The 17,430-nt window shown below is 40.2% G+C and overlaps 1 protein-coding gene across 1 annotated transcript in view; it reads left to right on the forward strand.

Annotated features, from left to right (window-relative positions):
• Nucleotides 1-617: 617 nt before the first annotated feature.
• The window catches only part of c23h10orf67 (chromosome 23 C10orf67 homolog), a 29,155-nt gene continuing 12,342 nt past the window's right edge, over nt 618-17,430 (forward strand). Inside the window, exons 1-8 of the mRNA XM_072669478.1 lie at nt 618-700; nt 1,169-1,289; nt 3,243-3,386; nt 3,509-3,583; nt 4,482-4,619; nt 11,729-11,876; nt 15,624-15,682; nt 16,345-16,410. Coding sequence (XP_072525579.1) covers nt 618-700; nt 1,169-1,289; nt 3,243-3,386; nt 3,509-3,583; nt 4,482-4,619; nt 11,729-11,876; nt 15,624-15,682; nt 16,345-16,410 — 834 coding nt within the window. The remainder of the gene's footprint in view (nt 701-1,168; nt 1,290-3,242; nt 3,387-3,508; nt 3,584-4,481; nt 4,620-11,728; nt 11,877-15,623; nt 15,683-16,344; nt 16,411-17,430) is intronic.

The following is a 17,430-nucleotide window of genomic DNA, read 5'->3' on the forward strand; positions in this document are numbered from 1 at the left end:
GTTGTCTTTTGTATTAGATTAGCTGAGGCTAATCTAATGAAAGCAAGACGGAAAAAGCTGTAATCACTAGCTAAGTTTTATCAGAGGCATATTAATATTGACCATACTTAATAATAAAATACAAATCCTATAATATCAGATACTATTTGTTAATATATAGCTAATAATATTTTCATTATTAAACTTGCTTCAGCTTTTCATAAAACGTGTTTATTTGGTTTAACTGAGCTTAATTTAATTGTAATACGACGGGGGGGGGGGGGGGGGGGGGGGTGCTGCCTGCAGCAATCTGAGGTAGCTAACTAGCTAGCTAGCCACTTAGCACTAGCCTAGTTTAGCTGGGCAATTTAGCTAGCTAGCTAGCATAGCTTAGCTAAGAAACACGGAGCTAATAGTACCTAAAAAAAAGCACTACGCCATTATTCAAGTGGCTAGCAAGCTAATATCACCTGCGTCTGAATTCTGCACACTGCAGAGTTTACTTTAAGCCCCAGGGACTTCTGCACAAGGCTATGTGGAGCTAACTGGCTAGCCATGTTAGCCTAGCCGTTTAGCCTTCGTTGCTGTTGGGGCTGGCAACAGGTTGCTATAGCAACCCTATGTGGACAGCAGAAGCTATGGAGCTGATCCACAGAGCGGAGAGCAGATTCCTAACGCTGGAGGATGAGGCTGTTTCACAGGAGATTGAGGAAATTCAACGGTATATCACATATCTGGGGGCAAATATTATTTACAGTTGTGCTTAATTAAAATTAAAACTAGATTCTTGCGTGCAAAACTTATGGGCATATTTATTATTATTATTACTATTATTATTATTGTTATTATTATTATTATTATTATTGTTGTTGTTGTTATTATTTTTATTGTTATTATTATTATTATTATTATTATTATATATATGGTCCTGCATTTGTAATACACAGGCATGTCATTTTTCTGCCATAAAGGAGTAAAATTAAAATGTCCTTGTTGGTTTGTATTTTTCTGTAGCTAAATTGTAAAGTGAATTAATTTATCATTTAGCCCAGGACAGAAATCCTGCAGCCGGCATCTCTCTGTTATGCTGATGTCCCTCGACCTCCCTGACCTTGGTATTGTGTGCATTAAGTGTGGACAATCTGGCCTGTAGCCTTTCCTGTGTCACTGCCCTCCTTCTCCTATTTAGGTATTCACTGGGGAATCAGCTGAGGGCAGGCTTCTTTGGTCAAGATGCCTCTGTCCAGACGGACGCGTCCGAACTGCCGTTGGTCAAAAGTCTTTCCGATGAAACAGCGGAACTTGTGAAGGTAGACGGTGATTCTGACATTAGTTAAGTTCAAGATTTAACATAGAACAATGCAGGACACAGTAAAAATACTCGATACGACTGAGATTTGCACATCAGGCCTGATTAAAACTATAATAGCAGGACAGTGTCCTGTCTTTACAATGAAACATGCAGTTGGGCTGTGTTTTGTACTGATGATGTCCTCAGAAAGTGCTCAGAAAGTGTATTAGGAGGCAGTTTATCACAATAACACAACAATATTGTATTGTATCTATTCTGGAAATATGGCAAACACTTTTACCTTGTAAAAAGGCCTGTTTAAAGGGGAACCCCACAGAGTTTTTAACTTTCTGTATAAATAAATTAAGATAAGATACAAACAAAGACTTGAGAAATCTACCGAGTCAGAATTGTTCATAGTTGGGATGAACGGCACCAGACGTCTAAAGGCGGTCCCTGAAGACAGCTTTATTTACTTTTAGGTTTTCCACTATTGTACCATTATTAGTATTATATAGTCATTACATATAAAACTCAGAAGGCTGATGGCTGATTGGTGGGTGTGGATAGTAAATAAAATTCACCATTTGCTATTGTAAAGAAATCTGGGTGGGTACGTTCCTCTGCAATTACCCCACAACTTCACACCAAACCCATTCAGAATGTGCTCATCTCAAGCACTGAATTGTGAAAAATCTGTGTAATTCTTTTAAGTGTCAATTATTGTTGCTAATGTGGCAGATTTTCCCAAGCGGTGTGAGTGTAGGTGGTCTTTCAAAGTAAATAGCAGAACTAGTCAGAACTAAAGGTATTAGGACATTAAGGATCTTAGGATATTAATATGACTTAGTGAAGGTCTTATGTAAGACTGTTACCTTTTTTTTTCCTTTACTCATTCTTATATGAGTGGTTCACATTTGTATGGGACGTCCTCATCAATCCAGCCTCCCAGTAAGCAGTAGCTCCATTTGAATGCAGGCTTGCCTCTGTATTTAGATGAGGCCACTGAATGTTGACACTGAGTGTCATTGCATTCCGTTGGATTTGCTCCGCAAGTTCATTCATGCTGCCGGCCTTTCATCCCGTTTTGCCGGAGGATTCCTCCGTCTGTGATGGTGAGTGGCTGGTCTGTGGGCTGCCCTGGGACGCCTGCTGAGAGGGCATATGGTGGCTTTGTGCCCCAGAAGAGTGCCTGAAGCAGCCGCGTTCATCACTGCTCCTGCCTGCAGAGTTAAACAAATTGATTGGCAGGCTCGCAGCTGAATGAGGGCCTTCTTACACACATAATGCCTCATGTTTATGCTCAGGTTTATGGTTAGGGAGCGAGTGTGTGTGTGTGTGTTGATGATTTAGTTTTAGTTTTCTGTCTCTAATAGGGCCACATAATATAGACAGTATGTTGGTGTTGTGATTTTATTGCTGCAACAACACTATTTGCAACATATTAAAAATGCATTGGTTAATCAATATTGTGATGGGGAGTAAAGCTTAACCAGTATTTAGACAAAATAATTAACTTTTGTTGGATTAATGTTAAATTAAATGACATCCATGATCATTCGAAACACCTCAGAATCTGCTGGTGCTGTGAATAATCAGGATGTGGAAAATTAAGAAAAAATATATATGTATTATGTATTACGGCAAAAATAAATATTTTGTAAAATTTATTTTTTTAAGAAGAAATTTGATCAATTACAAAAAAGTAATTCAGCTGTTGTAAAGAAATGTACTGGGTCAGAATTGTTCACAGTGGTGGTAAATGGAACCAGACATCTAATAAGTTTAAAGCTCCCCCACAGAAAGTTATTACACCAGATTGTTCTAAATACACTGCCTGGTGCCTCAGACACTGTTTACAATCCATATTGCTCAGCGACTGAATTCTACATACATTCTGAAAAATCCATGGACTTCCACTTTAATATTTTTAGAGATGCAAATTTTCTTTATCTGTTTATTTTTCTATCAGGAGGTGGAGGCTCTGAAAGAAGACGCTGCAGTGAAAGTGAAGTTGGTGGAGGCTCAGTATGAGTCCAGGCTGCAGCAAGAGGCTGAGGATTTCTACACCAGAATTAATTACAAAGTCAAAGCCTTGGAGAACCACTACAAAGAGGTTTGCTGCACACACTGCTGCTGTCTCAGTATAATGAAGTAATTAAAACAGCATGAGACTCTACGTTTGTATCTTTTAATGGTGCTGTAGATGTTGACCTAATGTCGGTCCTTTTGTTTTAGAAAATAACTGTCCTGCGGAACAGCTATCGTCAGCAGTTGTCCGACGCAATAGAAGTCATCAAAGCCAGCTATAAGGTATGAAATGTATGGGATTGTTTGAAGGGCCTATGTCATGCAAAAATTGATAGAATACTAATTCATTCCATAGTTTAAATGATATAAAAATATAATCATGGAAACTACGCTGTAAGCAGTCCATTTTAGAGATTTGTCTTTGTGAAGTCACTAAAAGCAACACATTTAGCGCCACTCATTCATGTTGCAGTTATAAGGAGAGCTTTAGCCTGGATAACTTTTTGAATGAGGCACAATGGAGACATCATAATAATAACAGAGGCCGTTCAATTAAGGTTGACTGATTTGATGCTCAGAATCCAAACCCACTGGATCGGCTATTAGAAGACAAAACAAGTATAATCCGATCCATTAACCTAAACTATCATGTAGATGCATGGTCCAAGGCCTCATGCTGGGATTCAAGGCTTTATTACTTGTTATTAGTGTAACTTACAGACAGATACACATATTATATCAAGCAGCCATATTTACTCCAGCTATCCATGTTTTTATATACAGATATATTATACAAACGACAACTCCAATTGTAGTGGTGTAGTTAATTTCTGATCAAAATATGGTCAAATTTGTACACATATCTAAATTCTGTTAATATTTACATTTCAAATTCATATTTAGGTATCTTCGGAAAATAGGATGGTCTCTAATATATTCTTTGTAATTTTAAGGTGAATAAACTTCAAAAATCACACCAAATTGGCCTTGGGGTTTAAGGGTTAAGAGAGGGGAAGAGACTGTATCGAATTGCTTTTGGTATTAAATGAGTGATCAATAAATTATTATTCTCTGTAAAAATACATCATTTTTTAATCATTCTAAATCATTTTCATGGGATCGTTCCTGCATGCAGATGTCTGACTGTCTGTCACTGTGTTTTCTGTGACTCTGCATGAAGACTGGCGAGGCGGTGGAGGCTGTACCCGATGCTACGGGAAGAGTTCAAGACCTTTTAAGTGAGCTCCAGGAGAAGGACTTAAAAATCGAGTGTCTGAGAGAGCAGCTGAATGAGTATGAGGAGCAAGCTCGGCTCAAGGTACACACACATATACAATATTTGCATGTAGTGTTGTGTGTTAAAAGGATACACACATTTGAAATGACTTAACTGGATTACAAAGTACTTGCACTTGTAACTGAAAAATATTTGTCACTTTTTTAATTAATCAACATCAATAAATCAATACATTGGTTAATTCTTAATTAACTGAAAACCGAGTCTCATAATCTACGTAATAGCCGTGTGACTGTGACTAATAACAATTATTTTTGCATTTGGGAGAAAGCACAAAGAAAGTGGAGGTACTTGGACTGTATCTCAGCTCAAACAGACAAGATGGGAACACACTGGACAGCAGTGGTTTGACCAATCAATGTCTATAAGGAGGCACAGGGGTCAAATATAAAATTTGAATCTCTGTAGATAGATTGGGAAGACTACTAAGGTCACTGTGCCCAAAACCAAGTGTCAATTAGATGGGTACAAAGAACCCCCCCCCCCCCCACAGCATTGTGCTGTGGAGCAGTTGAACTAGGCAATGTTTTTTTTTACCCTTTTTGGTGCTATATCGAACCATGTCCACATCTGGTTTTTCACCAATCTGAAAAACTCTTTAACCAAGCAAAGAACCATTTAAGCATCTACATAGATCTAGAGTTGTCATGGTTGACTTTAGTTGACAAAAGAATGACTATATTATATCTTCATTGCAACAATATACTATATTGTATATTTCTAAGCATATTAAGGAAATGCATATCACTTAGATACATGGTCCAAGGCCTCATGCTGGGATTCAAGGCTTTATTACTCATTATTAGTGTAACTTACAGACAGATACACATATTATATCAAGCAGCCATATTTACTACAGCTAACCATGTTTTTATATACATATATATTATACAAGCAACAACTCCAATTGTGATGGTGTCATTAATTTCTGATCAAAATTTTGTCAAATTTGTACAAATCTAAATTCTGTCTCTTATATATTTTTTGTAATTTTAAGGTGAATAAACTTCAAATCAAATAAAAGAGAGGGGGAAGAGACAGTGTCATCATGACTATATTATATCATTATTGCAACAATATACATTTCCAAGCATATCAAGGATACCGGTAGTGCTTAAAAACACTGACCAACTCAATGATTTTGTAATGTTTCATTATAGAGGGTCTTATTACTCATTTTTGCTCCTGGACTTCCCCTACGTCTGGGGAGTGTAATTAACTTTAACACCACTGCTGTAAATACAAAACTATAACCTCATAGACAGCTGTACACATGCAAGTGAGAGATACAGAACCATCTAAAGTGAAAGAAGCATGTGGACTGAGGCGGTAGAGTAACATTAAAGGATTTTTACGCAAATATGACTTTTACAGTTCTCACAAGAGGTCTTGTGTAGCTTCACCAAAGTGTAGCAGCAGTATTTCGGCCCAGAGTGGCAATGACAGAGATGCTATTATCCCTATCAGAGATTTAGGGGAGCATCATTTGAAGGTTATTTTTAAGGTAAAATTGCTACATACTGTTGCTTTAATCTTCCTATTCTTTAATGTGTGAACATAGTTTCCTTATTTTATGCTTTATTGGACCTTTCTCTAATCTGACCTATCAAACAATGCCTTCCCATTTGAATACCTTCAGTAGGAACATTGTCTCGTTCCCTTAAATATAGCCTGGTTTGTGTTGTTATTGACCAAGGAGCCGTTGATTATACTTTAATGGCCTACTTTCCCCTGCCTAAAAGACCACTCAGGACTGTTTGCTAATAATCAGGTCGTTGTGTCGCGGAGAAATCAATTTCTCATCTATATGCTTTTGTGAATGGGGTTACAAAAACAACATGAGTGAGTCATAAGGTGTCAAAGCAGGCCCTCTCACACGGCCTATGTGACCCCTTTCTCTCTTTCTCTCTCTATTTCTCTCTCTCTCTCCGTCCAGCCAGAGTGAGAGAGTGAGCGAGCGAGCAAGCGCGAGAGACAGAAGCAGCCTGTGTGGGCAGATGGCAGGTTAGAGCAGCCATAGAAAGCTGCAGCCACTCACTGTGGAAGAGCTAAGTGCAGCTCAGTGGAGGGCGAGCTTTGTTCTCCGTGCTAATGAGTGCACTCACACCCACGGATAAGACGCATGGACGATCACCTGTAGTTCTGCATCGCAGCAGATGGTGGAGCCAGAGGTGAAGGTTGGACTGAGAAGGAAGGCGGTTTGGTGTCATTAACTACTGTAGTTAGGTCTCTTGTTCAGCCAGCATTTCTTCCAAAATCAAGGGTATCAGTAAGGAGTTGGTCCACATTTTGCTGCAGTCACTACCTCTGTTCTTTTGGAAAGGCTTGGAAAGACTGGGTTTTACACATTGCTGTGAATATTGACTGCATTTAGCTCAATAAGTGCATCATGTGGCTGATCTTGGATGATTGGTTATACCACTCTCAAATGTACTGAATGGAGCTCCATCCATCAGAGAACACAGTTCTGCTGCTTCATGGCCCAATAATGAGGAGCTTGTACCTCTCTAGCCCACACTTGGCAATGGCACAGTGACCTCAGGCCTTAGACTTATGCTCGCATTGACCACCCTCCTCTCTTTTTAAAAATGAATGAACCTCACACTCATATTTTAAAAAATAATGGCTCTAAATGGAACCCAAAATGGTTCTTCTGTGGTGTCACTCAAAGAACCCTTATTGCACCTTTCTTTTTGGACCTCTGAGTGGACCTCTTTTGGGACTAGCAGTAGTGTATATGAGAAGCAGGACCATTAAGACTAATTTGATGAAGCCATGATTTGATTTGCATGGATGGATTTGGACTTCGGAGACGATCATCTGCTCATCTGCTGCTACTGTAGCCCACAGCCACGCTACAGGCTCCGCTGGCCATGTTTAGGTAGCGGCCCAGTCTGCATAAGCTAAACCCTGCCATCCATGACCTGTACATCATCGCCGTCACAGTCAAAGAGTCACGGCTTAAGCTTGTCACACACATGGCCCCTCACTGAGGGGTTAATCTGGCCTAAACAACTGCCAGCCATATGCAGACTAAGCTCTGGCTCAGTTACTGTTGCCGTCAATCCCAGCAATTCAGTGTTTATTAACTGCACGATGGCGCTTGCAGGGATGTCCTGTGTGCTACACTCAGCTATTTGGGGCCGTTCCAGAGATGGCAAAGTGTTAGAGCTGGGGGCTCATAACTACTGGAGCAGGGGTCCTGGCGAATGTCCGTCCTGCAGAGTTTCGTTCCACACAGCATTTCCTATAACATTTCAAACCCTAAGAACTCAGTCACTCATCACATCTACAGAACCTTATACTCTAGAGTCATTGGACATATTGAATAATACTAATTCTAAAACAAATTAATCAGCACAGACTGTTTTAGATTTGCTGTTTTTGTGATATTACAATTACCAACATATATACTTACAATATATGGACAAAAGTATTGGGACACCAGCTCATTCATTATTTCTTTTGAAATCAGGGGTATTAAAAAGAGTGTAGAGAGAGTTAAAAACTAGCAAACTAGCATTATTGAGGTAAGGATGTTGGATGATCACCCCCCCCCCCACACACACACACACACTTTATCCCCAACTCCCCAACTCATCCCAAAAGTATGGTGCATCATCCATCATTCCAGTGAACACAGTTCCACTTCTATTGCCATTACTTCTTTACAGGGTCTAGACAAGCTGTGTGTGTACATTTGCACATCTGTTTTAGCAGTGGGTGCAACTTGAAGTAGCTGAATCTGCTCATTAGAAAGGATGTCCACAAACATTTGACATGTTTGTAATGCTAAAGACAGTCATATCCTCACACCAGCGCTCCAAAATCGATGTTCATGATTTTGTATATCGTCCTTTGTGTCAGGTCTATGACTATAGCTATCTGTTAGCATAATGCTAACAGCATGCTGAAGTCGCAACACACTTTTATAAGCCTCATTGAGCAAGTTTCAAACAGACTTGTTTACGTGGATTCCAACATTATTTGGCACTATATTTATAAATGGCCTATTTGGCCTGGTTTGAGATGAGCGTAATTTATGCATTCAGATTACACGATGCTAAAGGATGAATTACGGCTTCAGTAAATTAGATAGCACTGTGTTTTGTGACGTAGATGTTACTCTACCGCCTCAGCCCGCATGCTTCTTTCCTGTCAGATGAAAGGTCTACATTCCTCAGCTTGTCAACGAATGCATGTGCATGTGGTTGATGTGGCGCAACAGATAACACCACAACCTGCCAGTAAGCTAATACACCATGTGGGAGACGGGGGTTAGATTCCCGGTCTAGGTGACTATGCTGTGCTACACCAATAAGAGTCATTGGGTAAGACTCCTAACACTATATTGGCCCACCTCTGTAATACGAGTAACCTTGTACGTCGCTCTGGATAAGAGTGTCAGCAAAATGATGTGTGGTCCTTAATGGGGCTACTGTATGCCTGTAAACACAGCCTCTGTTAAACTCAATATAGGAAGTCAGTGCCTGTCTGAACAGAGCCGCACACACCTGGTGGAGTTAATCAGGAGCAGGTCTTGATTAGAACCCGGAGTGTGCTGTGCTATGCATCCTGCGTGTTACAGCATCACTGGAAGGCATCATCATGAATGCTGCAAACAGCCTACTGTCTGCTTTCCTTATGAATGAAGGCGGGCGAGAGAGAAAGACACAGAGAGAGAGAGAGAGAGAAACAAAACAAGAGAAAGGCCAGCAAAAAAAAACTCTTGAAGCTTTGAAAGCCTTTGAACGGCTGTACGGTCCTAAGTGTGACAGGCATGCAAAAGGCGCGTTAATGCGCGAGGCCTGAATAGCCACGATGGTGGAGGGCCCACTGTGTGGACATCACAGCGACCTGATGGACTCCATGCGGCTCTCAGTCTGCGGACTTGAGCAGGCCGACGTGTGATGTGATCCCGGTGACACTGGCAGCTTCGCGGCCGAGGGAGAGGCACAAAGGCAACAAGCCCCCCCACCCCTGGAAATGGTGCTTGCGGTGGACTCCCTGGGGCTCCCATTGCACCCCCCCCCCCCCACACCACCCCTAAACACCCCTCCCTTCGTCCCAGCCTGGCAGAAATATGGGCAGTGCTCGTTAGGGCAGCGCACAGACGAAAAGTAATGCATTGAACTGCCTTGATTTAAAGGTGTGCATCATTTTCACATGAGTATGTTATCCACGATGTCAAAGCAAAAACCCCAGAATTGTTTTTTTTCTCAGAATTTTTTCATAATTGTTTCTTTTTCTTTCTTTCTTTTTTAGATTTGGGCACATTTAATGACAGGTGCATTAGTATAAAGTCTACATACAGTAACATTAAATAACCTATATCCTACATTATTCCAATGAAATACATTTTTGGTACTGTGCCTTTAAGACTATTATATGTAATTATATAAATAGTATGAGTGGGCAGTGCTAAACTTTTCCAGGGTGAACACTAATGCTTTAGTGTTTGTGTAATAATAGTGAAATCTACCAAAATGCATATATATACATACATATATATATATTTATTTATTTATTTTTTATTATTATTTTTTTTTCATTATTTTTTTTCCCCCCAGCAAATTCTTATTTAAAAAATAAAAATCTTCTTCAAAGGTTCCTTGGCAAAGAAAGTGTTTCCACAAAAAACATTTTGAATTCTTAAATGGTTCTTTGCTTGGTTGACGTGTTCTTTGCACTCCTGGAAAACATGTTACGGCTCATTAAATTGTCACATATAGCAACAGAAAGAGTCAAATAACCCTTTTTGTTCCTATATAAAACCTTTATTGTTATTATTAGCATTTTTGTTGCTATACCAGGTAAATAAACATTTTTTTTTGGTTCCATGGTTCAATTTAGCTGCAAAACAGAACCATTTTTCTTTATCTGGGTGGGGGTGGTCGGTTCTCCACTTGTCAAATAATCATTGAAGCTTCCAAACAGTTCTTTGAATTTTTTTTTAGATTACAAAATGGTTCTATATTGGAACGAAAAAGGGCTCCACTATCGTTATTGAGTCAAAGAACCATTTTTGTTGCTATATAAAATATTTTTTATGAAAATGGAACCCCGTTTTTGTTGTTATACCAATGCTAAGCATCCCTTAACCAGGCAAAGAACCATTTTTTGCATATACATGTTTTATATAGCAACAGAAAGGGGTCCACTATCGTTATTGAGTCAAAGATACATAAAACCATTTTTATGAAAGTGGAAACCATGCAAACTTCAACATTTTACCTCTTATCAGGCAAAGAACTATTTGAACATGTAAATGAAGAAAAGTAACGATTGTGGAACCCTAACTTTTGCTATATAGAACCATTTAAGCAACCTGGAGAACAACCATTTAAGCATGAACACCTTTTTTTACATTTGTGGAAAACCTTTGTTGGTTAAAAAGTGGTTTTATGTGGCAACAGAACATATTATTTGACTCATAATGATTGTGGAACCCTTTTTCTGTTACATAGAACTTTATTTTTATCTACAAATGTTTTTCCATCAATACAAAAAAGACCCCTTTAACCAAGCAAAGAACCATTTTATCAATGAATGGTTCTTTGCATTGGTATAAAGTTCATTTTCAATATCAACAAAAAGGATTCCTTCTATTGTCATTTCAAAGTCAATGAACCCTTTTCCAGTACTGTGGAGAACCCTTTTTTGCTGAGAGTGTAGTATTTTGTCTTTATTGCACAGCTCCAGCCCAACATCCCGGCCCCTGGCCAGCCTTCAGCTGCCTGCCCGAACTTCCAGAATAAATTGACCTGAATGACAGGGGCACCCGAAGAGTGTGATATGCATTATTCCTGTCAATAAAAAAAGAACTGTCCCCATGAATTAAACTCTTTGTATGTAATGTAACTGCTCGCTTTTTTTCCGGGCGCAGAAGAAAAAAAGGAAGAATGAAAAAAAATGCCCTCCTCCCGGCCTGTATTCTCTTTTTTGTGTCTCTCTTTTTGTTATTCAGGGGGGAAATAGTAGGAGGCAAAAAGTTGTCCGATGGCTTTGTCTGTGAGGAGTGCTCATATTTGCCACGCAGCTTGAACGGCGTGTCTTTTGTTGGGCACAGTGAAATGAAAAAGGCCTGGTGTCGTTTTTTTCTTTTTTCTTTTTTCTTTTTTTTGTTTCAGATCAGCTCCAAGCCCGCAGATGATGCGGAGAAAGCCTGGCTGAGGACGGAGAACGCCAAGCTGATAGACAACCTCGACTCCTTGCACGTCGAGATGGAACAAATTCAACAGGCTCTGGAGGCCAAAGATCAGACGCTGGAGGATTTGGGTAAAGTTGAATGTCACATATTCCACTTTCACATCTCTTGCTGGTGGTGGTGGTGGAGAACCCCCAGAACAACCTGATCAGCCAACAAGGCAGGGCCAGACCCCTCACCCCTCCACTCGGGAAGCGATAGAGTGCGATGTCGAGTTAGGAAGTTCAGGTGATGCCAGGAATTTAAAGGAATAGTCCATCAAAAAAATAATGAACATGATGGTCATGGATTCCAGATGCAGTCGACCAGCCAGTACATGTTTGGTATCTGACGTATGCTTCTTTAGTTTACAACAGGAAATGCTAGGCTAATAATGCTAACAAACACTGGACTTCGATTGTCACCAATCTTTTTTTCGTAAACACACACACAAAGACACTAGTCTCTCGATTTGCCCTCAAATCACTAAAATAAAATTCTCCATAGAGCTAAAAGGAGGGGCAGCATTTTGAGGAACTGCTCCAACTGTATAAATGAATTGTTATTTAAAAAATGTTAAACGTTTAAAAGTGTTTAAGAGTATTTATTGCGATTCAATTGGTGACAGTCTAAATCCAGTGTTTGTTAGCAACATTAGCCTAGCATCCTTCATTTGTAAACTCAAGAAGCACATGAATCGACTGAATCTGGGGTTACGGATCCGTCATGTTCATTCGATTTTTCGCCAAATTATTCCTTTAAACCCCATTGAGAGCTTGTGGGACAGCTTTGTGGAGAAGAAAAGCCTGACCACTATAGGAGGTGCATGGACGGAATTGGGAATAAAATAGGAGAAAGATGAGGACCTGCACACCATCCAAAAGCCTGCATTTAGTCATTTTTTGTATCGATTAGTTGGGTGCCAGATACCACAGGGCACCTTCAGAGGCTCCAGAGAGTCCCTGTCCTGATCATTGCTAAAATGACTGCATGTTAATCTGCTGTCTCTCCCCAACAATGCAATTGTGTTTTATAAATCTGCTCTTTAGAGGACATTTGTGGTTGAGGACAGCTTATAAGGAAATGTTTCTTGAAAAACAAATATATGAATTCATCCCACTCTTATCTTCCCCCCCTGCTCGAAAGCAGTCTGTGATCAGAATGCAATGTTTGAGGACACTTGTTAGATCATGGCTGTGATCCTGCAGTGTACGTTGCCTGTGAGAAGCAGGTAAACATGAGACAGGTGGATTTTCAAGGGTCAGCGCTTTATCTCTCGTACTGTTTGACATTCACTCATTGCTTACGTAACTTTGGTAACCATCTGAATATTTTCCCCAGGGGAGTATTCCGATTGCGTCTGAATGTCCAGATCCTTTAAAGGGCCCATATCCTACATTTCCTTATGTCTGATTGTCTTATTTCTCCATAATGCCATGACCATTTTCTAACCTTTCATTATTCATCACAATTAACAGACTGATTTAATGACCATACCTTTAAAAACAAGATATTGTCACTTTCAATGGAAGTCAGTGTAATATGGTTTTATTCCTATTCATCTGGAAGCATTTCTATTGGTCCATTTATCATGTGTTCAAATATTGACAAAGGACAATTGCCTTAGATTATGTCAGAAAGACAGAAAGTAAGAAACTAGATAGATAGATAGATAGATAGATAGATAGATAGACAAACAGACAGACAGATATATAGATAGACAGATAGATAGACAGCCATACAGATAGACAGACAGACAGACAAATATATATATATAGATAGATAGATAGATAGACAGGCAGACCGATAGATATATTGATAGACAGACAGACAGACAGACAGACAGATAGATAGATAGATAGATAGATAGATAGATAGATAGATAATTAGATAGATAGACAGACAGACAGACAGACAGACAGATAGATAGATAGATAGATAGATAGATAGATAGATAGACAGACAGACAGGCAGACCGATAGATAGATTGATAGACAGACAGACAGACAGACAGACAGACAGATAGATAGATAGATAGATAGATAGATAGATAGATAGATAGATAGACAGACAGACAGGCAGACCGATAGATAGATTGATAGACAGACAGACAGACAGACAGACAGACAGATAGATAGATAGATAGATAGATAGATAGATAGACATACAGACACATAGATATGCAGGCAGACAGACAGACAGACAGACAGACAGACAGATAGATAGATAGACATACAGACAGACAGACAGACAGACAGGCAGACAGACAGACAGACAGATCCACCCATTGGATTCTTCATTGCCATGCAATTCGAAATATGGACAGCTGTGATGCCGTAGGTATGTGAATGCGGCCTCCGAAAGATGGGGACACAACTATACAGCTTTCTTTCTATGTAAGGACTGGGAAGTAAAAGCTTCAGTTGTCCATTATATGGGCCTTTTAAACCAGGTGTTCTACGAGGCAGCCGTTTGAAAAGAACTGATGTAATGATGTAGCATTATTTCTATTGTCTTCTATTGTCTTGTGTTTTATGAAACATCACCTCCTTTGATACAACTCCATTGAAAGAGGCAAAAAGACACCCGTTAAAAGGCTTTTGCATTGCCTGTGACTAAACTGAAGCACTGTCCAGTTTAAATGAGCCTAAATAGAAAGAAAAAAGGGCACAAACACACAGTGCAAACACACACTTGGCCCTTGAACCCAGTGGTCAGTGATGGTCAGCGCACGCAAGTGGACGTGTCAAGACCAACGCCCCGGGTCAGAAGCCTGTCAGTGCGCTTGGATAAGCGGAGCCATTCAGACCTGCAGTGGGCGCTGACCTGAAACTGAGCTGGAGAACAAAGACATGGGGACCATGTGTCCGCTGTCCACTCTAACGCCTCTCTTAGTACTCTGATTTCCTCTCCTGGTTTACTCGTCCACTCACTTACTAAATACTCTGTGAAATTCTGCTGTGTTTACTTTTATAGGGAACAAATCCAAACTGAGCAGATGTTCAAAAATACCAGCTGCCCTTTAGATTGTGTCAACATTTCAGTGATGAATGGTCCTACAGAAACAGTCCAACATCAGTTTGGACCACGTCCACTGGATATTCTTACAGTAGCGTTCAGCAAAGTTATGAGTTTTCACTTATAAATCTGCCACTTTGGAGATACAAGATTTTAATACAATGCTAGAGAGATTACCTAGATAGATGGATAGTTAGATGGAATGGATAGATGCATAGACACCACTATATGTCCAAATATTTGTGGACACTTCTCCTAATGAATGCATTCATCTACTTTAAGTTGCACCCATTGCTGATATAGATGTTAATGTGTGTTAATGCACACACACACACACACACACACATACACACAGCATGTCTAGTTCCTGTAAAGAAGGATTGCCAGTAGAATAGGACTCTTCAGCAGATAAACATGAACCTTTTGGCACCATGCCTAATGCCAAGTGTTGGCTAGAGAGGTATGACGCCCCCCCAGCATTGAGCTGTGGAGCAGTGGAGCTGTGTTCTCTGGAATGATGGCTGGTGCTCCATCCAGTCAATCCTCACAGCAATGCTCCAAAATCTGTTAGAAGTAAGCCATCCCTGGACGGTAGAGACAGTTACTCCAACAAAAGCATGATCAGCTCTTTTTTAATACCCTTGATTTTGGAAGAAGCAATGTCACAATACTTTTGCCTATGCAGTGTCGATGGATGGAGGAATGGTCAGATGGATAAATAGATATATACATTAATATTTCTAGTAAAAATATGAAAATATGTTTGCACTGCTGTGACTAACCTTAAATGTGTCTGTTTCTGTCATATGTTCTTGTACTAGCGTTGGATATTTCCCAGCTTAAATCAAAGGCCGAAGATGACAGTAAAGCCCTGCAAAAGGTATCACACAGTACATTAATCCACATAGCACCAATGAACAGGGAACACCTGGAAGATTTACAAATCATCACTGTTGTATAAAAACCTATTTCAAGGAGGAAAAAGGAAAATATAGCCATAACTATAAAACCACCTGCTTAATATTATGTAGCCCCCCCTTGTGCCACAAAAACAACTCTGACTCATCTAGGCATGAATTCCCCAAAACCTCTGAAGGTGTCCTGTGGAATCTGGCACCAAGACTCAGGTCATTGTAAGTCCTTTAAGCCTGAGATGGGGCCTCCATGGATTGCATTGGCTGCCCATGATCCTGACGCCGGTTCACTGGTTTGGTTATCTTTCCTTGGACCAGTGTTGGTAGATACTAACCGAGGACACCCCACAAGACCTGCCTGATGTTTTGGAGATGTTCTGACCCAATTGTCTAGCCATCACAGTCTGGCTCTTATCAGATTTGCTTAGACCTTTATGCTTGCTCACTTTTCCTGCTTTCAATGCATCACTTTCAAGAACTGACTGTTCCCTTCCTGCCTTTAACAGGTGGCATTAGAACCATATAATCAACGTTACTCATGTCACCACTTGTCAGTGGTTTTAATGTTATGGCTGATTGCGTGACTGCTTGTCTTTTGCACTTACTATTCAGTTTGGATCTTTTCCAGCTGGTCAGTGAAAACGAGAAGCTAAAGGTGCAGTTGGACGTTGAGAAAGAAGCTGGAAGAAAGCAGGTAAGTTCGCTATCAGCATTTAGTTCACTATCAGAGATGTTAAAAAAAGCAGCACATTTTCCTGTGTTTTTCTTTTTCTTTTTTTTTTTGTTTAGGTAATACCACAGCCGGCTACCAGCTAACAGCCCTCAAACACCTCCCTAATCTCATATTGCCCCCAGGACGCCCCCTCCCCTTACCAGAAATGTTTGCTGTGTGTTCCCTTGGACAAATATGGCAGCATATGTCAGGTTAAGGTGAGGCTAATGGCCTTCCCTCTGAAAGATTGCTGTGCTGCTGTGTGTGCTAGCACAGGGGGGCATGCCAATAGAGTGCGACACCAAACCTCTGCCACTGGCGAGCAACTGGTGGGTGAGAGGGTCTAGACTAAATCATTTTATTACTGTGTGTTTTAACGAGCGCGGGCAGCACGGGGGCTGACAGGGTGGCGTGTCCCGATTGGTAAAACCCTGGCAAAATAACGCATGGAAGCATCATTTATAGCACAGTTTATCTTTTACTGCGGCTGTAAAGATTAAGTGTGTGTGTGATCATAGCCTCAGGCAGTGTTAAGAGTGGCGTCGTGCCAGCAGTTAGACTGCTGCAGCGCTGAGCGATGCCGTACCCGTGGCCTGCTTCCTCTTATAGGCCACAACAATCAGCACTGCAAATGTCGACACTTTTTGTTCATAGATTTTTGTTAAATTGTGGCTTATTGATCAATATCAGATATGAAACTGCTATGAAAATAATGTCTAAATATCCTAAATATAGTAGTTGATATCCAGCCTATTCAAACTAAGCAGATTGTGGAGTGGTTATACAGCAATCAGCCATAACATAAAAAAAAAATTGTATAGTAAATTGCATTAATTATCCAATTTCAATTGCACATATTAATACAATATTATTGCAGTCAGTTCTTGAAGTTGATCTGTTGGAGATAGGAAAAATAGGTGAGCGTAAGTATCTGAGCCACTTTGACAAAGGCCAAATTGTCATGTCTAGACCAGTATTTTCCAACCCTGGTCCTGGAGGCCC

The sequence above is a fragment of the Salminus brasiliensis genome, chromosome 23 (assembly GCF_030463535.1).
Source record: "Salminus brasiliensis chromosome 23, fSalBra1.hap2, whole genome shotgun sequence".
Lineage (NCBI taxonomy): Eukaryota > Metazoa > Chordata > Actinopteri > Characiformes > Bryconidae > Salminus > Salminus brasiliensis.